Consider the following 25,312-nt stretch of genomic DNA (forward strand, 5'->3'; position numbering starts at 1 on the left):
CGTAGACCAGCGGTAGAGTGCTCGATTAGTGATTCGAAGATTGGGAGTTCGGGCGTTGTTCAAGTTTTCATTTTATTTTTTTAATCGTTCTTTAGCGGTATAAATATTATTAAAATTATAATTTGTATTCTGTTATCGTTCTTTCGCGTTATAAATAATATTCAAGTTACCGTTAATAATCTGTTATCGTTCTTTCGCGATATTTATATAAGAAATTATTTTAATATTAATAGCCGTGTTTCTTTGTAAAATAGATAATTTTATTTAAATAATTAATTATATATTATATAATATATTATATTAATTAAACTAACCGATATTTATCATTTATATTATGTTATCGTTCTTTAGTGATCATGTATAAATAATATTCAAGTTATTTATATTCTGTTATCGTTGTTAGCGATATAAGCTTAAGTAATATTTAAGTTATTATTTATATTCTGTTATCGTTGTTTAGCGACATAAATAACATAAATTTAATATTAGGTTTGGAACAATATAGTTGCATAATACTGATATTAGTTTTTTCTTTTTACATTATTACATTATACTATCTTCAAACACAATAAAATGAAAAGGAGTGACGAGGAATTGAACCTGAGACGTTTACATCAAAATTCCGACGTTCTTCCGACTAAACTACGAGGGCACAAGTAAAGAAACATTTGTGGAAAAAATGGCCCAATTCCCCTCCAAGATTTTCTGATGATTTGTAGAAGTTCGTCCAAGAGGCGGGGGACAAAGGCTAATTGGGATTTCCCGGTATCTGATCAGGTCAAAAATCCTGATAGAACTAATATTTAACCCTTGCGGTGAATTTCGGTGAAGTCCGGAGGGCCCAATTAGTCAAATCCACTCTCTTCACCGGCACGCTTGGGCCCCCTAGAATCTATTAAGATTCGAAAGAGACAGTGGTGTGCGGAAAGCAACGGGAAGTTAACGCATTTATCCTTCCCAAGAAAAACTGCAAACATGAGCAAAAGAAGCTTTTAACAGAAAAAGAAGCGTCTTCTGCGACCTCTGGAAAAAGAGCTAAGGAACAGACTAGTGAAGTGTTTTGTATGGCACTGTATGGGGGAAAAACATGGACATTACGATGAAATGAAGAGAAACATATAGAAGCATTTGAAATGTGGATGTGGAGAAAAATGGAACGTGTGAAGTGAACAGGGAGAATAAGAAATGAAGTTGTGTTGGAAAAAGTGGATGAAGAAAGTATGATGGTGAAACTGATTAGAAAGAGAAAAAGGAATTAGTTGGGTCACTGGTTGAGAAGAAACTGCCTACTGAAGGATGCACTGGAAGGAATGGTGAACGGGAGAAGAGTTCGAGGCAGAAGAAGATATCAAATAATAGACGACATCAAGATATGTGGATCATGTGCGGAGACTAAGAGGAAGGCAGAAAATAAGAGAGATTGGAGAATGCTGAGTTTGCAGTGAAAGACCTGCCCATGGTCAGAACGCTTATGTATGTCCAGGATGCTTGGAATGTCGTGGCTGAGAATAGGCGTTATTTGAAAAAACTCTAATCGATTCCATGCCCACTCGACTGCAAGAATGCTGGGTAACTTTCGGTGCTGGACCCCGGACTCATTTCACCGGCATTATCACCTTCACCTCATTCAGACGCTAAATAACCAAGATGTTGATAAAGCGTCGTAAAAATAATCGACTGCAAGATGTGATCGAGATGTGGGGAAGATAAACTAAATATTTTGAATAGTATTTTTTTGTTTTGTTTTTTGAACTATTAATTGTTCGAATGTTCTAAGGCAGACGCCAGTGGGTTTCTTTTGTTTATGCTACGAAAGATATTTTTGTTGAGAATAAAATCTTTTTTTCTTTCCATTTGCAGCCATAATGTCATAATAAATAATGATAAAGACATGGCATAATACATTCATGAACCTGATGTTAATTACTAAAATAATCATAAAAGGGAAAGGAGCAATTATGTATATTTTGTATCTCTCTCTTAAAAACAAAACAAAAAAGAACATAAAAAGCACGATGTTGTATTCGAACGCAGGACCTCATGAATAAGAGGCCCGAACGCTACCATTACGCTATCAAGTAACACAAATAATCCTTTAATCATAACTGTAGATATCAGGTAACGTGATACAACAACATGTAACATCGCCTGTCTCCGAACTGTAGCGAAGGTACCCGAAGGGAACTTTGCTTCTGGAGAGTGGCCACTTTTTCTTTTGATAACTGTACGTCCCCTTTCTAAAAATAATAATCCTTCAAAACTAAACGATTATCGGCCTATAAGCATCTTGCCCACCCTGCCAAAAGCATTGGAACGCATTGTTCACAAACATTTGACGCACTTCTTGAACGAACACAATTTACTTGACGAGTGTCAGACAGGCTTCAGAACTGGACATAGCACAAATACAGTATTACTTAAAGTTACGGAAGACATACGGGAAGCCTCCGACAAACAAAAATTGACCATTTTGACACTTATTGACTTCAACAAAGCCTTTGACTCAGTTGACATAGATCTGTTACTATGCAAGTTCCGAGCCCTTAATCTATCAGAAAATTCAGTGTCGTGGTTTACCTCCTACCTTCAACTACGCCAACAATGTGTGCGGGTCTGCGATCGGTTTTCTTCTTGGCGTACTGTGGGTGCAGGAGTACCACAGGGTTCCGTTCTTGGACCCCTACTTTTCACGATCTACATAAATGACATATCACAATCTATTAAACACTGTAGACATATCCTATTTGCTGACGACTTACAAATACATATCTCTGCACCTACACCGGTACTAAATTAAGTGAAGTTAACAATGACCTAAAATCAATTATTTCATGGACGAAAAAATTTGGACTAAAATTGAACTCGGAGAAATCACGGGCAATTATAATGGGACAACAACGACTTTTAAGTAAATTAAACACAGGTGACTTATCTCCTATTAAAATGAATGAAACTATTATCCCTTACAGTGATAGAGCAAAAAATCTAGGAATTTATATGGACATAAACTTAAGTTGGAATACTCAAATCACATACACATGTAAAATAATTTTTATGAAAATTCTCACGCTAAAAAGAGTTCCAAATATCCTTCCGTTCGTTCTCAAGAAGAATTTAGTGCAGTCGCTCTTGATGCCTCATTTGGATTACTGTGACTCTCTCTACACTGACCTTAACATGAGAGTGACAGACAGACTACAGCATGTTCATAATACATGCATTCGATTTATTTGCAACGTCCATAGATCTGACCGTATTACACCTTCACTAAATAAGATGTCCTGGGTCCGTCTGAAAGAGCGAAGAACTATTCACTCTCTCATTTTACTCTTCAATATTCTTCAAAACTCTAACCCTAGCTACCTAGCTTCTCGTTTTCAACATTTGTCTTCATATCACGAAATAGATAATCGCTCACAACACCATATTACACTCTCCATTCCTAAACACAGAACATCCTTCTACTCTTCATCTTTCACCGTCTCTGCAGCTCATCTCTGGAACTCTCTACCACAACGTGTCAGAGTCTGTCGGACATTGTCTAGTTTCATAAATAAACTAAAATTGCACTTTTTCAATTCAGATTTCTTTCAATTATAAGCCCTTTTCTCTGCGATAGTTTTATAGTAACAGATGCACTATAGCCCGACCACTGACATTAAAACCCGTGCCACAAACTAGTGTTCCCCTTTTTTGTTCTCTTGATCACCAGATATACCTTTTTTATTGTGGATTTTATTTAATTTTCGTATTTCTTTTCTTCTTTTATAATATTATTTTATTACATTCCATTTTCTTATATTCTTTCTTACCTTTTCCATATTAACTATTTGTAGTAAATGAGTTGCTTTTATTATATTCCAATGTATTTTACTTTCTTTTTTCTATTATGGTATTATTGTCATGTTGTTTAGTGCCGTTTTTGTTGTTATTATTATTATTATTATTATTATTATTATTATTATTATTATTATTATTATTTTGTAATATGTTATTATTCTGTTCTGTAACTTTTGTTAAATTTTCACTGCTTTTATATTTTGTGACCTGGTAGAGTGTAAGAGAAGGCCCTATGTCCTCATCTCTGCCAGTGTAAATAAATTATTATTATTACTATTATCATTATTATTATTATTATTATTATTATTATTATTATTATTATTAATAAATGAACATCTACAGTGCATACATTTTATCTTTCCACGCTCGCAGAAGCAGAGTGGAAGTCGCAGTGTATAGCCCACTGCCTACACACGACCTACACTGAGAGCCCGGTTATCATGTGAGTCTATAACACGCGAGGTAAACCGCAGAACGGTCAGTATTTTAGAATTTGAAATTGTGAAAATGCTAAATAAATGCTTAAAGTGTTTCCTATTTGTTAAAATCCAGGCGTTGTAGTGTGTAAATATATTTTGCTCCCGAAATGTTGGCTATTTCTTTTCGTTTTTCGTAATGTTGTAGCATTATGTGCTGATTTTCGACTGACCGCAGCTTGACGTGCTAACTTCGTAGAGATTTTGGCGGCGATTATTGTAATTGAGGACCGATATCATCCAATTTTTCCTCTGTTAAAACATGACGCCTGCGTCTTGATTTCTTGTCCAATATTGATCTTACAGTTTTCAATATATTCACTATTTTATGAACTATATAGCTTTAGGTGGATCAATCACAGGAAAAGGTTCTTGAAATTCTCTATGACATTGAGGAGATGATACTTTTTTCAAAAAGTAATGGCAAAATAGAATTCTTTGTTCCATACTAAATCTTTGGACCATCACTCAAGCAACATATACACAGATATGAAACTCAACGCTGCAGGCAATAACAGATGCACTATAGCCCGACCACTGACATTAAAACCCGTGCCACAAACTAGTGTTCGTTCGTGCGCTGGTTGTCATAGTGGAGTCTGTTGTGTTGTAGATGCGCTTCCTGATCAACGTCTCGCAGCGAGTACGTTTTAAACTATTGGAAACAACAGTCGTGTTCGCATCCAATGTTTCACTTTTCAATCAATTAATATTTCATTTCAACTTATTTTGTGTAGTTAAAACATATTGTAATTTATAATAATGGAAGGGACACCAAGTGTGCGCGGCAGGCCTTTGAAAAGTGACGCGCGTAACATTATTTATAACGTTGCGAAGTATTTAAAAGAGAGAAAAAATTAATTTCAGTTGAAATATAATTTCGTAACATCAACAAGTGAAGCTACAGGAGTTTTGGCCAGTTTGGTGAAAAGCATTTTGAAGGAAGGGGCAATGCCATTGTCTACCACAGGTCAGGTTAAGTTTTCAACGGCGAATGGGAAGAAGAAAGAGAGAAAAAATAGTGCAAATTGGCGAGTTTACTGAGGGTGTTGTTAGAAAAAAAATACATGAATATTACACTCTCAAGAAAATTGTTTCAACAATAAAGAAACTGAATGCTGAATTGAATAGTACCGGGACTTTAAAATGCGGCAGGGGATATCTGAGGACACTCATATTACGACTGGAGTTCAGGTGGAAGAAATGTGTGTCTAGAAGAAAACTTCTACTTGTAAAGCCCGAAATGGCATTCTGGCGCGCTAAATACCTAAGAGCAATTCTCAGATATCGTTATCAGAAAAGAAATATTGTTTATTTGATGAAACATACGTAAATGCTTCCCATACTGTCAGTTCTTTTTGGCAATCTGAAAATGAAGTGGGAGTCACAAAGCCTGTCGGCAAGGGGCCCAGATTAATTATTGCCCATGCAGGAGGGGAAAATGGTTTTGTAAACAATGCCTTGCTGATATTTAAATCCAAACAAAAAAAACCGGAGACTATCACGACGACATGAATGCTTCAAATTTTACGAAATGGTTAAACACACAAGTTGCCCCTAATCTGTCTCGCAATTCAGTTGTCGTTATGGATAATGCGAGCTATCATAGCATGCAAATAAATAAAAGGCCAACAACGACGACGCTAAAGAAAGACGTTATTCACTGGTTGAGTGAGAACAATGTCCCATTTAACAATAACATGAACAAACCAGATCTGTTACAGTTGGTGAAAACTGTTCCCATGGAGAAAACATACATTGTCGACCAAATGTTCAAAGCACATGGCCATGATGTACTGCGGCTCCCTTCATATCATGCAGATCTTAGCCCATTAGAATTGGTTTGAGGTGAAATAAAAGGCGCAGTCACAAATGATCCGGCCAATGCAAACCTCGGAGCAAAACAAACACTTTGTGAGGAACTCTTCCGAGATTACATAAGACAGAAGTGGAAAAAATGCTGTGATCACGTCAAGAAAATTGAAGATACATATTGAAAGTCTGACTGTCTTATGGACGACGCTTTGAATAATTTCATTATAAGTCCGGGAGATGGCTCAGAATGCTGCGCTACCGACACAGCTTCTGAATCGGAGTCGCTATTGGAGTCTGACTAGTGTAACATGGCCTAGCGAGCTGCTCGCATAGTGATGACTGATGACGTCTCCCCCTCCCTGGCCACGCGAGTATTGGAAAAGTTGAAGATCTATTTGTAGTTGGTCGAGCTATAACAGCTCTGAAACGCAACTCAATACTGTCACAGTAGGACGTAACAGACAACCATCTTATCAACGACTATACATGTCCTTGAATGGTAGCACGAACAGCTACATACTGCCAATTCTGGTCCTGTACGAGAGCGTGGAAAGATAAAATGTATGAACTGCACCTAATATCAGATATCCAGTAATGTTAAAATATTCACACGACGATCCAAAACTCATAATTGAAAATTATCTCTATTTCAGATGCTCCACAGATATGGAACCTTACAGCGAATGAAGGATCTTTTAGTAGTCCATCATTTGTGCCGGGATATAGCAACATTTGCGTGTCTGTCACCTACTTCAAGAATTCAAGCAGCGAACTGCAGTTGAGTGTTCTCAAACCCGGTGGCAACAAGCTGAACTTGGTACCAACACACACTTATTCCATGGTATGTTACTGTGCAGGAAAATCTATTTGTACTGCCTGTACCTCACGTTTTGAAAGAGTTTTTGATTCAAACGAAAGAATATAAGAACAGAGTGAAAAACGAATAAATCAAATAAACTGGCGAAAAGAAATTAACACAATATGAATGTTTTCTTCAATCGATTATTTAACGCCATTATATACCAACTGCGCAGTTACCTAGAGTTCATAGGACTGGTAATTGCCAGGTGGTGTTTTGGAGAGATGAGTGCCATACCAATACTCGTCATGTAATTACCTTAAATTCGCACACTTCAAAGAAAAAAAGTAGAGTTGTAGTCTATAAACTTAATATGCTAAATATTTTACGTAGAACTATGTGTGGGCGGAAGATTACGCTTGAAAAACAAGGGTAACAACTAAGAGAAAATAGGAAATACAGGGAGAACATGTCTTGTCCTAGACATGAGGAAAAAGGGGAATAAAAGGACAATGAAGGGAATACAAAGGGAAAAGTGGAAATAGAAGGAGAACAAGGAAAATACAAAGACAACAAGGGAAACACAAGAACAAAAAAATAAAATGAGAAAAAGGGGAATAATAGGACAAAATGAGGAGTATAGGAGAACAAGAGAAATCCAAGAACAAGAAGAACAAGGGGAATGAAAGGAGAGGAAGGGAACAGAAGGAGGACAAGAGAAATACATGAAGAAAAAATGTATATAAGGAGAACAAATAAAAGGCAAGGAGAACAAGGAGAATGCAAGTAGGAGAAGAAGAAGAAGAAGAAGAAGAAGAAGAAGAGGAGGAGGAGGAAGAAGAAGAAGGGGAATGAATACAGGGAGTCGAAATAAAATTGAGTTCAAACACAAACTTACTAGGCACTTGGGTCAGTAATTGAGACTCGTTCAGACATGGTTTCTTGTAAATAGTTCTCTTAATCTACCACAAAATATTTCAATATCCCGTAATTTCATCACTATGGAATTTTGTTATTCTAGGTTCAATTTGTAATTCAGTAAATACAAAAATATTCTTTGTTCTTAACTTTTATAATAAAATGTCTAGCTTTCATTAATCAGGTAATCTTGTCGTACTTTAATTTTTATTGTAATTGTAATTGTAAATTTAATATGAATTGTTAATTTATTTTTCATATTATAGTTGTAATCCCCTGGTAGAGGGGCAAAGAAGGCCTGACGGCCTTATCTCTACCAGGTTAAATAAATAAATACCGTAATTTCCCATAATTATGGTCCAGGCACCCAACTATGGTCCAAAACGCATTATATACTACTTAGTCCCCCAAGAGTTCGGTGTTTGCCATTTAAGGCGCCACTGTGATGGAATTATGTTCCCCATAGATGCTTCTATCTACCATTACACGTGGCAATGATATGGATGCTTGTCAGTGTACATCGTTCTATTGAATGTGTGAAGACACGAAATCATTCAGTTTGTGATTGTCTGTTTTATTAAGCTCTCCTCTGTAGAACTGCTACGTTATAGATATATGATTCTTTGTACAATTAAACCCGGCTATATAGTGTTTACTTTCACATAATAATTAGACTGGCAGAGGTTAAGGACTCTGCGTGAAAAATGTTTAACCTCAAGGCTAGAAGTCAGTCCTCAACTATGCACCACAATTTTTCGTTGACCATAGTTGTATTTCATTTTGAAATATATGTTTCAATAAAATGTGATCAATGTGATTATTTACTTCTGCAAATACGGTATGGAAACCTCCACTATTTCTGTTCATGTTTTCAGGCAAAAGGTTGGGAAAACACGAGATTTGTTGCGCAACTGCCAGACGACATGCAGCGTCAAAATGTCACCGTCCAGCTGACAGCTCAAGCACCCGATGGATCTAAATTCCTCATACAAAGGATTGGTGGCTGCAATGGTGAAGGTAACGTTCAAACACACAGCATAAATATTACTTCACTCGTTGTTCTAAGCGCATTCTGCGTAAGTATAAATTCGAAGTGCAAAAAAATCTATTTTTAGTTTTCTAAGAACATATAGCCTATAGGATGTTTCAAAATGATCATTCATAATTTTCGATGTGGTAGAAATACATAATAAAAACATGTTTTCATAATAATGTAGTGTCTGGAAATGTTCCCGTATCAAGGTATAACATGAAAATAGTTGAGATTTCAAAGAATCTCAACATGAAAAGTAACTAGCGGATATCTGGAAGACATTGATTTAGCGGTGAAATGTTGTGTAAGAGGGAATATGATGCTGAGGACTTTTCTCCACATAAATTCGTCGTGCCTCGTTAGCATTGCCGTAAGCTGCTCCATAAGTCATATGCTGGTCTTCCAATTTTTAATGTTTGGAAATTTATAAACATATCTGACAGAATTTTTTTTGTAATACACAACGAAAACAAATGAACTTCAACTGTTTTCTTGGTAACAGGAATATCTGGAACACAATACAGCCTTGGGCTACAATAAGGTCAATGAAGAGTTTTGAATTTCCCGTATTACCTCAATATGGAAGCATTTCAGGACAGTACTTTATTTTTAAGAAATGTTTAATTGTATGTCCTCTATGACATCTAGAAATTAGCAATTGAGGCGTCTAGAATCAAAACCCGTCAAGTCCATCGAAGAAAAAAAATGAGATAAAGTTATTTTTTTGTCTATCTTCGCATGGCCAATCCGATGCTGGCATTATTTTTCTGCAATATCCGCTGGATTCCTCTGAAAATGCTGGACAAAACTTAGGGTTAGTTTCAGTATCCACTAGATCCAACTGAATTTCGGCCATTGTTAGTTTAAAAAACCTCCAAATCCCTTTCTGCCAATCAGGTTGTGGGACTCCTTTACCCAGCATTCCTCAGCTGTGCGATGTTGATTTATTATGTGTGTGGTTAAGCTCTTGTTAAACCTTATTAAGTTTAATTTCTACTCTAATAATATTCAGTGAAATGGTGGATAGAGTGAGCAGTGTGTTACAAAAATGTTCACAAAGAAAAGCTCGTGTAAAAACACTAAATAGGGAGAAATGGAAAAAAGAAATGAAAAGGAAAGAAAGGTATGTGTGGTTGAAATTATATTTTCATTGGATAGAAAACATAATATGATGTATGTAAATATTATGTACAGTATTAAATTATTACCACACACTGTACGCCTATTACCAATTAATAATTAATTACATAATTTTGTCGGTACTCCTCTTGTGGTCCTCCTGCTATACCAGCTTGTAATCATGCTGTTGGCAGTAAATGGAAATCCAACAGTTTAAGTTTGTTGGACATAAAGAAGTTCCATTCCGCTTTCTACTCTTTATCAGATAAGCAGCAATAAGGCAATTTTATTACTGCACAAAGTAAAAATACAACAATTATTGGAATTTGCTCTAAATGTCTACTCACTGAAGCACCTCTAACTATTAAAAAAGTGTAAATTACATTTCCTGTGGTTGAGCATTCATTTCTCCCTCCCGATCCCATATTTGGAGTAACCGAAAAATAAATAAGGAAGTGATTGTAGATCCTCAAGAATATAAAGATATTATTGGCAAACATAGAATAGTCTTTAATCTTGGAAGTGAAGTTGTAGGCCTACCTCTTCAAGACTGGAAGAAAGAGGCAGACATAATTTTAAGATCTCCTGTCATTTTAAGTTCAGTCCCTGTAAAATATTTATTTTAGGACGCTCTGCATTGAAAGAACAGATAACAGTGCAAGATAAGTTTAACTATAGAACTGACACCGTTGTTGCAAAGGTAGTAACAAGAAAAACAATAGAATTTCAAAATGATTGATCCTGATATTCTAAGCCTTGGAGTGCCTTTGAACTCACTTAAGGTAAAGACGTGACCAAACGTTTGGAGAAGCACTTTGGGCCTGATTGGCAAAGAGCATTGAAATTTTATATGGAGATTATAAATTCAAGAAATACCATTGAACGTGAAGAAGAAGAAGAAGAAGAAGAAGAAGGAACTGTTAATCTGGAGGAAGAGGACTGTGACAATATTGTGTAAAATTTTGTATGAACTTAAAAAGTGCAACATGTATTCAAATTTATACTGCTGTTATGTTTAAAGCATGTGCATAATCATATTTCATGTCTGGTTTTCATTGCCTACATAATTTGTAAGGTTTAAGTTAAAATGTTTTCCTTTTTGACTCATTTTTATGCTTAGAACTAATTCTCTTACTTTCAAAAGCCTCCAAATACACTCTTCAGTTTCAAAATCAGTTAGGTGCTAATTTAAACTCACGAAATTGTTAGTTTCAATGAAGGGGCAATCCGGTAATTTGTTTGAATGTATCTAATGATAATAAAATACTTGATAAAATCATTGTTTATATCCCAAGAATGTTTATTTATATGGAAACATTTTTTTCCATTTTCCCACAAATTTTGTTTCATGGACTTCGAGGATTTTGATTCTAGACGCCTCAATTGTTATTCTGTGATACCTTGGATATATTTTCACTGCACATGGCAACGAAAGATTTTTCAAATGCCACCTGTTTATCTGTCTGTGACTATTTTCCGGTCTGCTGAAGTCTCGGAATCGTTTCGACAAAATGATCATCGACACACAAACTACCAACGCGACTATCTGAATTTCTTCTTATGAATAACCTACCAATATGGGTCCGAGAGAACGAAATAGCCATCAATGTAGACAAAACCGTATCCATGATCTTCCGTCGAGGAGGACGAATAGCTGCTAAAGATATATTCCGTCTGGAGCACAGGGAGCTACAAAATGTAACCCACACCCTCCAGACGCATGGGGATACTTATACACAACATGTATATGAAATAACCATACATGCTATAAAAGCAATGCATGAAATACAGCATGTAAGAAAATTATCGCTAGAGACAGCCATGACAATATTCAAAGTCAAAATCGGCCCTATATTGCATTATGGTCTGAACATCATATGGGAGAACCTTACAAAGAGCAATTTAAAACGCATAGAACGAGTGACGGCAACATTTATTAAAAGAGCCCTATTCATATCAAAATATGCTCCATCACGACTATGCTAAGAAATGTCAAGGGAACCCTTCTATATCGAAGATTTGAGGCACCAACTATTGCTCCCGTCCACTGCCCTGTACGAGAATCTCCTACAGGAACCCCGAACGAAGAGGTCACAAATATGGAGCGACTTCTATACAACAGAGGCCATGCTGCCGACGAGTGGAAGAGACCGTACTACGAACTCAGACACACCATCACACGCTTAGCAGTGAATGGTTTTCACTTCAAGATCTGCAAAAAGAAAGGCTACCATGAGCCCAGTGCAGAGTGCGCGTGTAAATTGAGCGAAGGTGCCTGTGAAAGATACCACGCTCTCTCATGCAGACTAAGAATCGAATCACTAACGAGTTTCTGTAGTGAATAAGCATCCAGGGAACGAACACACAAAAACATGCATATTTTGTGCTTTTCTACCTATTATAATAACCTATTGCAATATCATTGGTACCTCTCACTTTTCAATTTGTATGTTTGCTAACAGTTTGTCCAAAATTTCACCCATCCATCGCCTTGCCTAAAAATTAATAGTGCGGTTTTTATGTAATTAAATATTCTAATTGTGTATAATTATGTAGGCCAAGATACAAATAAAAATATCTGCGAATCACACGAAAAAATGTTCTTATCCCAAAGTTTTGAGAGAGAAGTCTACATATTTTTAGGTACATCGATGTAAATTAAATATTTAGATATTCTGAAGTACTTAAAAACACAATTTTAATGTATCTTCATCATTTTAATGTTCCTCTAAAATGCGTTTGGTAATCATTTATACCGTCTGTTTATTTATAGCGTATTTTTTTTTTCCTTCAGAGGAGGGCCCGTAGACAAGCACGCAGCCTTACGCTTAATGTGCAACCTCCATCATAAGTAAGATTTTTTGAAGTCCTTAGGACGGCTCATCAAGCACGTGATGTACTGTGTGGCGTCATCTTATCGATTAAGCCACAACATCCAGGTCTGACGGAGTCCGCGTGAACAAGAAAGCCCTTCCACCTCTGCGATGTTCCTTTGCAGCCTCTTCAGATTGATGGGATCTGTTCGCACTTCACGTGCATGAATCTGCTGCATCCTTTACCAGAGGGACACGCTGGCGTTGATTCCATGACTTACTGTACTAAGACGCCATTTATCGGAGGGAGCTACATTCCTCGTTTACTGCAATATGCTAATTAAAGCCCATGAAGCTCTCGGGGATATATGCAGCTCCCGCAGACAGATGCCATTTATAGGTGGATCCCAGAACCACGTGTTTTATAGACAAAGGATTGGAACCTCAGTTTTATGTTTCATTTTAAAATAACTATTCTTTTAAGCCAGTTTTAGAAATTGAAATATTTTCTATAGTTGTGAACAAAACATAACGACAACAGTTCCGGGCTCTCTCTCTTTACCAGCATCGTGTACTATAGTGAGAACAAAAGGCGTCCCTCCAGGCAGTGTTATGGGACAGGAATGTTAAAATTTATCTCCAAGTAGAAGCGACTAGAAGCATTTGAAATGTGGATATGGAGAAGGAAGGAGCGTGTGAAACGGACAGACAGAATAAGAAACGAAACTGCGTTGGAAAGAGTGGCTCAAGCCGGTCATTTATGGGGTTAGGTACAGCTTACAGCAGTAAAATTTTGGAAATATTCAACATTTTTTTCCTCCACTACTGTATCTTTTACAATAATGAAAATTGGTATGTGTAAAACACTGTCCTTCTGCTATACGAAAAAATATGTTGGCGATTAAGAAATTATTTACATCCTTTTTTTTTTTTTTTTTTTTTTTTCAAAATTCACTTCACTGTGTAGTGATGAAGCATTTCCCACATAACTAAAAAACTCTCCAACATTCTGTGATGATATTTTTTGTGTGTATTTATGCACGTTATATCTACAACATGATGCAAGCTCACTTCTCTATCTTTGATAGATTCTCTGATAAAAAATAAATTCATTTCAAAAATGGTTAAGTATCAGGACTTTCTTCTAACAAAAAAAATTATTAATGAATGTAATTGAAAGAGCATGATATTGTAAACATGAGTTTTAGTAATAAAATAAAAGAGAGAGAACATGAAAAATTAACAAGTTTATGAATTATGAGGGAAACGCTTTATCACTGCACAGTGAACTGCCACCATTTTGAATTTGAATAAAGAAAGTATAAATAGTGTTTCTTTAATTGTAAAAATATTTTTTTCATGTAGCAGAAGGACAGTGTTTTACACATACTAATTTTCATTATTAAACAAGATACAGTAATGGAGAAAAAAAAAATGTTGAATATTTCCAAAAAATTTACTGCTCTAAGCTGTACCTAACCCCTTAACATTGTTACTATTTGAAAGTAGGCTATTAGTGACGGGTTTGGGTCGGGTGTCAGGTAAGTCAAAATACCATTATTTGTCGAAAACATTTTCCTAGGACAATCTAAGGAACAAGAAAAAGCATAGATTGTGGCGGAGACAATGTGTATTTGCAAGCTATATATCTACAATCGTGTGGAAATGAAAAATCGACTTTCCAGATAGCATCTTTCCACTTCAACTGATCAGTTAAATTGTGACGACATTTTTGTGAATTTAATGCATTAATAAATTATGATTTAAAATTAGGATTTTATTAATATAATGCATTTACTAATTACATATTTCTCCGATATTTACTACATTTTTATGTACATATTTTGCACTTTGATATTATAAAAAATCCGGTGTCCCACCACCACCACCACCACCACCACCACCACTTCCGCAAGAACACTTATGGAATATCAGACGAAAATACATCAGTTCGAATCTAAATATAAAGGTTGTTAGTTGTAATGAGTAGATATTGTTTAAATATAGAAAATATGTCTTTTTATAAATGCAATACTTATTTCACGACAAAATAAACATCATAAAGGTTCCTTGGCACCGCCCATCCTCGAAAAATAGTTCCTTGGCGCCGCCATGTATGAAACATACTCCTGCACCAACCCATCCATCCATATATTCTTCCGTCCGTCTACTCATCCATATATTCTTCCGTTTGTCCGTCCATCCATCCATATTATCCTTCCGTCCGTCCGATCGTCTGTCCATCCATCCATCATCCATGTAAAACATGTGTATGAATGCTGCAGCTCTGCTCTAGTTTAGCTTTCACATGTTCATTACCCTCCCCACAATATTGCAACTATTATTTTAATTATTCCATACAGATTCGGAAGATATCCTGGAGCTGTCACAGGAAGAGGCAGTCCAACTGCCTGAACACGGATACGATGTGGCTGTTCAAGAAATAGCGCCGAACAGCACAGGTCTGTCGAGACACCAGAATAATTCTAACTTTGTCATTACGTCATATAACATAAATATAAATACAACTTAAGCATAACCTTAATAATAATAATAATAATAATAATAATAATAATAATAATAATAATAATAATAATAATAAAACATTAATGTACACTGGCGTTCAAAGGTACCTGACTCTTAGTCCACTCTTATGGAGTAATGTCTAGCGCGTCTGGCCGCGAAACCAGGTAGCCCTGGTTCGATTTCCGGTCGGGGAAAGTTACCTGGTTGAGGTTTTTTCCGGAGTTTTTGCTCAACCAATACGAGCAAATGCTGGGTAACTTTCGGTGCTGGACCCCGGACTTATTTCACCGGCATTACCACCTTCATCTCATTCAGACGCTAAATAACCCAAGCTGTTGATAAAGCGTCATAAAATAACATACTAAAAATACCTTACCCTTACTATTCGATAGTGATCGATAATATGTTCGTGTAAGTGTGGCTTCTATAGATATTACTTCTATGAACAGATGGCGAACATAACAGTCAGTGTCGCCAATAGTAGATATAAATATACCCGCATTGTAAAATTCAAAATGTCATCCCCCTCTAATGATTGTAAAAAGTAGCGGGAAACCTATGATATTTCCAATTATGAGAATAATTTGTAATTATTTTATATTATTTTCTCAGCAACTTTTACCTGTCTCAATAATAGTGTCGCCTATTGAGAGCTAGAAAAACTATTTTAAAGTGTATCAATTTGTTATATCTTTGATTCTGATTTATCCCGTGATTAGAAAGTTCGCTTACACGATCAGAAAATTGCTGGTCAGATATCTTTAAACGACATTGTACATACAATGGGCAAGCAATTGTCTGCGGAAGTAGGGAGACAAACTAACTTCACTTTTCTATAATATGTTTCAGTAATGATCTGAATGAAAGAAGGGAGAGCACGGTGAATTGTTCAATAGTTGAGCAGTTTGGACTTTTTCAATAACACAACGTTTCAAAGAGTGGATCTCTCTTCGAAACTTTGTGTTATAATTTTTAACAATATTAGGAATGGAAAAGTCCAAACAACTCAACTATTGAATGTTTCTGTAACTTTTTTATTTCTTAATATGCTTTTAAATAACACGATTTTAATTAACTAACTGAATGTTTAAACGCAATCTTAATATTAATTTTAAATTGTTCCATCTAACTCCTTAAAAAGTGATTGTATACCAAGAAAATGTCAGCACTTTGTGCCGTCTGTTTAAATTGAAAAAAACTCGGATGTATAAGGAATACCACATGAGAAGTTCGCTACCTATTGATATATTGATGTACTGTGCGTGCACCGAATGCAACATGGGAGATATATATTCGGCGGTAGATCCTACTGGTTTCATTGGAGCGTGTCAACATATTATTCCAGCAACAAAATTTTCTTCTCAACCTAATCTCCATGGCAGATCGAATTTCAAAGTTCTTGCTGTTAGTCACTTATCCCATTTCATTTTAATTGTTCTAGTCTATTTAAAATGATTAACTATTAATATGGTTCAGTTGAACAGAATTAAATTAATTAAATATTCTTCACTAAACTAGAATGATTTACTAAATTGTCTCTTATTGTCTCTAGCTCCCATAATATGTCAAAATGGTGGACAGTTTGATAGCGACAGAGGAGGCTGCATTTGCCCCGCAGGATTCATTGGCAAAATATGCCAGACAGGTAAGTGTCAATTACCTCCTATTGTCTATATTTTAGACTGGTCGTACGTGTTGATGTTCCGAGCACTTTTCAGCTAGGCCTCCGTTCTTCATTGATAACGTTCCTATTGATATCCATTTTTGAAACGACTAGTTAAGGCGGACCACACAGCATCACCGATTAGTGACCGGGCCGTGCAGAGCAATGTGAAAAAGAATCGAAATGTTAATAGTAAAATTCGCGACTATAATCCATAAGATAATTACTGATTGAAGTTCTGCCTAATATGTACATCTATTATCAGGCAGTACATCTCACTTGACGACATGAGTCAAAGGAAGAACTATTATTTGTATGCATTTGAAGTCTGGTTAGTGTAATATGTAGCTAATCGACGATGTGTGCAATGGAGGGGGAAAGGAACTGGTCACCCTACCCTATGATCTCCTGGCCTACTTGCCTCATAAGTAGTGTGGAGTTCAGACCTGTCTTCGGACAGTTGATTAAACAATCAATCCTTAAGAATTGACTGTACTCGTCAAGTATCAGGTTTACTGAGTATAACGGCGGCCTTTGAATGAACTAAAAAAATACAGACAGTGAGATGATATTCTATATTATCATAGCGAAGTGTAGGTGAAATATGATGTTGTTTAGGGAATATCATAAAAATCGACGAAATCAAATTTCGGAGCAATTTTCGACAAAGCGTTAACTACGTAATTATGACCACCTTGGCGTATTTTTGGTTCAGAGAAAATAGTCTTTTAGGAAAAAAAAATTGTCAGAGGCCATAAAATTATTTACCACTTTCATAATATTGATTATAAATTTTATGAAACTTGTTCATAATTACGGGTGTTCCTGATTTTTATGCTTTATATTATTAATTTAGTATAAATAAATATCAAATATCAAATAAGGGCCATGGCCGATTAGAAACATAACTAGGGTAACGGTTATCATGTCTTACTGCCCGGGTTCAAATTCTGGTTGGACAAATTACCTCGTTGGGGATTTTTCGGGATTTTTGCTCAAACCCTTCAGAACTAATGCTGGGCAACCTTCGGCACTGGACCCTGGATTCATTTCACTGATATTTTCATCCTAATTTCACTTATATGCTTGATAACCATAACTGTTGATAAAGTAATTTCAAGGGAAAAATTGTTCCGGGGCCGGGTATTGATCCCGGGACCTCTGGTTGAACGTACCAGCGCTCTGCCAACTGAGCTACCCGGGAGCTCCACCCGACACCGTCTCAACTTTTCCCTTTATATCCACACAACTCGCGTGGGCTGACGAAACGCCAGAGACCCACATCGAGTGCACACAAACTCTGTGTGACTTGAAACTGTGGTTTTCTGTTAACGTACACAGGAACGTATATATTATGCAAATCTAATCTTTCAGGTGAAGCTTCCTGTAAAGCAGATTTGAATAATTTCAAGGGAAAAATTGTTCCGGGGCCGGGTATCGATCCCGGGACCTCTGGTTGAACGTACCAGCGCTCTGCCCGTCCCCGGAACAATTTTTCCCTTGAAATTATTCAAATCTGCTTTACAGGAAGCTTCACCTGAAAGATTAGATTTGCATAATATATACGTTCCTGTGTACGTGAACAGAAAACCACAATTTCAAGTCACACAGAGTTTGTGTGCACTCGATGTGGGTCTCTGGCGTTTCGTCAGCCCACGCGAGTTGAGTGGATATAAAGGGAAAACATGAGACGGTGTCGGATGGAGTTCCCGGGTAGCACAGTTGGCAGAGCGCTGGTACGTTCAACCAGAGGTCCCGGGATCGATACCCGGCCCCGGAACAATTTTTCCCTTGAAATTATTCAAATCTGCTTTACAGGAAGCTTTACCTGAAAGATTAGATTTGTTGATAAAGTGTAATAATATAAACCATTTATGCTACGTTTACACGGCGACAGTTTAGAGAAGAGAGGTAGAGATTATAGCTATCACCGTGTAAACGGTTTTGAGAGAAGATATCTCGTTGACTCTAATATCTAAGTAGAGAGTCTAAATAGAGCGGCCTTGAAAACTGCTCTCGCCGTGTAAACACCCGGGACAGAGAACTCGCATATACTGTCAGCTGTCATTAGAGCTACTCTAAATTATTCAGCTAAGTTGATCTTTTTCATTAACTCTCGCGTACGAGATTATAACAGGTGGCGCATAACTCTTGACACAGAGGTCTAAAGTAATAATCATGCTACGTTTACACGGCGACAGTTTAGAGCGAAATTCTGAAGAATTAGGAGAGCTATCTAACGGAGTGTTTACACGGTGACAGAATATAACTTCTCTAAATCCATTAGCGAGCTCTCGTGAGATTTATATAACTCTAAACTCTAATGTTACTCTCCGGACCGTTTACATGGTGCAGACAGTTTAGAGTGAGAGAAAGTGTTGAGAGAGCATTTAGAGAAGAATAGATTGGTCAGTGCGTTTTTATGATACATGCACTCATCTAATTTCTGAGCAGTGTGTCAGTAGTTATGTAACCTGACCGCGCATAGCACTTGCGTTACTAATATTGTTGGGTGAGTCATTATTTATTTATTTATTTATTCATATAGAATAGGCTAGTATAATTGCACGAAAGGCGGAGCTGATAGTCTTGATAAAAAATGTGCAAATTATAGCTCAAGTCGGCACACATGTAATTTACGTTCTATGAATCAGAGGTGCATGAAAATATATTAATGGAAAGAGAAACTCAAGAAGTTTAGTTGTGGCAACATTATTTACCTAGTTGGTAACACTGCCTCATAATAGCGCATATAAACAAATTTGTTCATTGTTGAGGGGAAATGGCTGCTATAGAGGACAGAAAAGCTTAATTTTCATGTGAACCAGTCGGTTATTAATGTGCAATGGCATTATCGACAAAAGTTTGGTGTAGATTCACCCACTGGGTCCTAAAATCCATAAATGGTACACAGATTTGAAGGCACGATTCTTCGCAAACGGTTGCAATTTCATCCGTACCTACTACAGTTGCTGCAAGCCCTAAAACCAGAGAACAAAGTGCTACGAAGAAATTTTTTTGCACACGTATGCAGACTTTAATTGAAAACGATGATGAATTTATTCGTTCCGTGGTGTTTTCTGACGGCGTCACTTTTGAACTTTCTGGTAAGGTGAAGAGACATAACTCAGAATCTGGGGGTCGGAAAATCCGCATATCTATGTGGAACTTGAATATAGGCTTGATGTGTGCCGTGTTACCAGGGGGGGGGGGAGGGAGACACATTGAACATCTTTAAATTACGGAACTAAACGTTTGGAGTTTCTCTTTCCATTGGTACTGTTTTCATGCACCTCACATTCATAGTACGGTATGTAAATTACATATGTTCGAAACCGGGAAGTTCTTTTGTAGGATCCCTGTATAAAGACAATTTTCAGGCTTCGTGATGAAAGAGAGGCAACGGATGCAGCTGAAGAAGTAGTTCTTGAGAAGAAGAAGAAGAAGAAGAAGAAGAAGAAGAAGAAGAGGAGGAAGAAGAAGAAGATGTGCGTTGTGTCTCCCAAAATTAAAAAGGAAAAAAAATATATCCTTGCTACCAGAACCAAAGTCTAATTTATCTCCAATGTTCAAAAAAAGTGTGCAGAATTTGCGGTGAGAATGACTGATTGCGTTTAAGCTCCACAAAAGAGACCGAGTGCTTAAAGTAAGAAAAATTATAATTTTTCATATAATATTGTTCATTTTCTTTCATTATATTGTTTTTATAATGGTTCTACTAATGCAGTGTAATAGTTGTGCCTATTTCGTTTCGTTAAATTATAACTATTCTTATTAACAGTACCGATACTGACCCCACTTTACCAGTTATGTGATTTGTTTGTAATGTACTAGGTGAGCGTTATTATAATTAAATATGATGCATTATCAACAGTATTAAAGGAATATAGAAAATATTCCACATCAAGTGAATTGTGGTAATTGCACAACAATAATAATGATAATAGTTCGTACTTACTGGAGGTTATGGAACTTTAGCTGCAGCTCCTCCAGCACATAAATAAGCAAGAATAAAACCCACAAAATAATTAACAAATAAAACAATGGACCTTACTAAAAATTACGACCAAATTACAATAAATTAACAAAACTGAAAGCCAAATTCAGACGCCTCAACGGTCTCAGCTAGTTTTGACAATGCCCGATTTCTCAGGTCCTTACTCTTGTAATTATTGTTAAACATATTCCACAAATAACTTTCCAATTCATATGCTTCAATCAGTCTTCGTCTCTTCGACACTCCATTGTTTCTTGGCCGCCATTTACACTGCTTCTCTCGCGAGGATTTATGAAAAAGTTCAACTCAGTTGAATAATTTAGAGTAGCTATAACGATAGTTGAAAGCATATGCGAGTTCTCTAGCCAGGGTGTTTACACGGCGAGAGCAGTTTTCAAGGCCGCTCTATTTACACTCTCTAAAATCTAATTAGAGTCAACGAGATACCTACTCTCAAAACAGTTTACACGGTGATATAGTTCGAACGGAACCTGGTGATGCTTGACCTTGATGGCGAAACCAGTTCTATGGCCGGTTAGGAGTGGAGAGGATAACGCTTGTTCAGTCTCGCTTGCATGTCGTCAACATCGGCCGGTAGCCGACTTCACACTACATTACTGCTCTCTCCCTCCAGGCTTCACCAGGTTCCGCATGAGCTATACTCATCTATAATCTCTAGCTCTCTTCTCTAAACTCTCGCCGTGTAAACATACAGACGCCAATTCCGCCGCTCAGATCGCTGTTCTGTTCTAGATATTCTTAGCAGAACACTTACTGACATTGACATTTGGGGCATGTAAAGGACTCACCATTGCGTATTAAATGCTTCGTACAATATTTTATGGTCAATAGATGTAATTTCAAAACTTCTACGTCTCAATTATATTAAAATAAATGGTATTATTCTTAATATGAAAAGATATTGAATGAATGAATTCATTAAATATCTTTTCATATGAAGAATCTTCTACGTCTCAATTATATTAAAATAAATGGTTGTTATTCTATATATGAAAAGATATTACATATTATAAACTCAGGCACTACCTTTCAGTTGTTCATTTCATACACCATACCTTTTCGGACATAATGAAAGAAACTTAATAAATTTTACATGAGCACTTTAGTCTACCCTTTTCCGTGTTTATTTATTATTATTATTATTATTATTATTATTATTCATAATTTATTCTTTTAAGAACAATAAAATAATATGTTTAGGGTACAAATCGGTTGCTAGGAAGCGTAATGTGACCAACAGCCTTTCCTTTATACTAATGGCAATCCTCGTAGTTATGTCTGTTTTTCCAATTGCAGGTCCGATCAAAGTTATTAATTTTTCTATTTTTGATGATGACATCCTCAGGAAATTTTTTAACTGAATTGGATCTTCCATCCTTAACTCACTGACAAGGCACGTGTATTAACTCACTGACAAGGCACGTGTAAGCTCCATGTGTGTTCCGGCGAGATATCCAGGTTTTTTCCACGTAGATCTATTTCTCCTCTGCCTTCTTCTCTTCAGAACAATTGCAATCACTACAGCCGCCGCAATACGTTATGCTTCTGCCATAGTTGTAAACGCACTGACGAGCCTGCTCTCAACACTTTCTCTCACTCTAAACTGTCTGCACCGTGTAAACAGTCCGGAGAGTAACATTAGAGTTTAGAGTTATATAAATCTCATGAGAGCTCGCTAATGGGTTTAGAGAAGCTATATTCTGTCACCGTGTAAATACTCCGTTAGATAGCTCTCCTGATACTTTAGACCTTCTCTCGCTCTAAACTGTCGCCGTGTAAACCTAGCATTAGAAAGACATCACTAGCGAAGCGATTAACCTATTTGACAGTGGCGAAACAAAAAGAAAATGCGAGCTAGTTTTCAGTTCGTACTCAATACTTATCCCGGTACTTCACTACTCCCCGAACTGACCTCCTGTCTCTTATCTGTCCTCTCATCCAATCACATAATCACATAACCTTTAACTCGCAATATTTACGCAAATACATGCCGACGAAGAATAAAACATAGTTGAACAAGAGGTTCTTTGCTAATAACAAACCGACAGGAGCCTATATAGCTCAATGCTAACGTGAATATATTTTAAAATATTAATAAACTTATCACTCTCAGTGCGGTGCGTCTAATTTACACTAATATTTCCTTATATATATATATATATATATATATATATATATATATATATATATATAAAGGAATTTTATTTATTTATTTACTTATTTATTTACGAGCAAGGGAACGAAGCGACTACTAGTGATATATTAGTGATTGTAAGAACAGAATAGATAGAGCTTTTGAGAGGTTATTACTCGTAAATGGCGAAATGGAGGACAGAATAGTGAGCAGGATGGAATTGGTGAGGAAGAAGAGTGCTAAAAAGAGTGGCAAAAGTAATAGAATAGAAATAGAGAAGAAACTGTTAAGTGAAGAAGATAATGTAAGAGTGTAGTAAGATAGACATACAAGCAATGAATAAAAGAAAATTAAACTGAAAAACATCTGAACAAATGTGAAGTAGAGGAGAAAAAAATTGTAAGTGTGATTAAGTAAATTAGATATTTCATGTTTTTCAATGTTGTGGGTTGGGAGTAGTATCAGGGGTACTATAACTGTAGGAGTACTGTAGACATAAATTGATGGAAAGAGGTAATAAAAGAAGAAATTTAGGAGTGCAGTGAAGAAAGAAAGTTAAATACGTAAATAGATAGAAGACAGAATAGTACGGAAATAGTAAGTGATGAGTTGTAAAATAGAGAAAAGGGAAATGTAAACAAATTACTTCGGAGAAGATAGCTAAGAAATAATGATTAAGAGTACGTAGATTTGAGAATAGAGAATAAAATAAATAAAGAACATAAATTATTAAGGAAGAGAATATGCAATATTTAATAGGAAAGCGAGAAATGGAAGGGAGACAGTCTAGGTATGAGAGAGAGAATAGAATAGAATAGATAGGGAAGAATAGATAGCAATTCATTTAAAACAGAATAATAGAAAGAATCAGAAAATACTCGGCAAATGAATATATTAATAGAAAAGGGTGGTATGTATTAAAGGATGATGGATCGAAAAGCAGAAATGTTATGATCCACCATAACTATGAATTGTAAACTTGGCTGACAAATAAGTATCATATCATATCATATCATATCATATCATATCATATCATATCATATCATATCATATCATATCATATCATATCATATCATATCATATCATATCATATCACATCACATCACATCACATCACATCATATCATATCATATCATATCATATCATATCATATTATATCATATATCATAATAATAATATATCATATCATATCATATCCCGCCATCACCCTCTATATACTGTAAATATTACAAATAATAATACATATGAAATCTATATTATATGTACAGTACTAAGTATCTGTTTACTCCATGACTACATTATCATTATTATTATTATTATTATTATTATTATTATTATTATTATTATTATTATTATTATTATTAAGAATACAGTACAGTACTAATACATCTACGTTTGCTAATCTATATAATTTTATTTCCTAACTAATTTCTATAATTCACTATCAGCATCTATTAATAATAATAATAATAATAATAATAATAATAATAATAATAATAATAATAATAATTTTTCCTTGAAATTATTCAGACCTACTTTACAGGGAGCCTCTATCTGAAAGCCAAATTTACATAATAATAATAGTAATACTAACAATAATAATAAAACTAATAATAAGTATAGTCCATGTATTTGAAACTCTTGCTTTAACTTTTTAATTTCAATACTCAATCTCTTAAAAATTATTATTCTAAATTCATTGAATATTTTTCATAGTTTCCTATGGGATCCGAATACTCTACATCTATAATGCCATAGCCGTTAGAACTTCAACTTCCTCTTCCCATCTAATTTTAACTCTAAAAAGAAATTTTCCTAATTTATTCTTTTTTAATTTTATTAGGTTATTTTACGACTCTTTATCAACATCTTAGGTTATTTAGCATTTAGGGGGCCATTCATTTCTTTATTAACCACTGTAGCATTTATTTGTAGAAATTTTAAATTAAACCATTTCTCAAATCATTCGTTATCTCACACTTTAATGCTATATGCATTGCGTCTTCCACATAACGGACATTTATCTTTCTCTATGTTCCCTCTTATTCTTAAGCCTCCAGATACCTAATCTCCACCATGCCATTCCTGTTCTCCCTTCCCTTGAATTTAGTCTAATATATTCATCCTTTTCCCAATACGTTTTAACCTCCCTATAGTA

General features: G+C 35.7%; 1 protein-coding gene across 7 annotated transcripts in view; it reads left to right on the top strand.

Annotated features, from left to right (window-relative positions):
- LOC138705761 (uncharacterized) overlaps positions 1-25,312 on the top strand; it is a 209,753-nt gene that overhangs the window by 70,911 nt on the left and 113,530 nt on the right. For all 7 annotated transcript variants that reach the window (XM_069834382.1, XM_069834384.1, XM_069834385.1 and 4 more), the window contains 4 exons: positions 6,785-6,972; positions 8,724-8,865; positions 15,177-15,275; positions 16,892-16,984. In XM_069834382.1, the coding sequence (XP_069690483.1) occupies positions 6,785-6,972; positions 8,724-8,865; positions 15,177-15,275; positions 16,892-16,984 (522 nt within the window). The remainder of the gene's footprint in view (positions 1-6,784; positions 6,973-8,723; positions 8,866-15,176; positions 15,276-16,891; positions 16,985-25,312) is intronic.

The sequence above is a fragment of the Periplaneta americana genome, chromosome 9 (assembly GCF_040183065.1).
Source record: "Periplaneta americana isolate PAMFEO1 chromosome 9, P.americana_PAMFEO1_priV1, whole genome shotgun sequence".
Taxonomy (NCBI): domain Eukaryota; kingdom Metazoa; phylum Arthropoda; class Insecta; order Blattodea; family Blattidae; genus Periplaneta; species Periplaneta americana.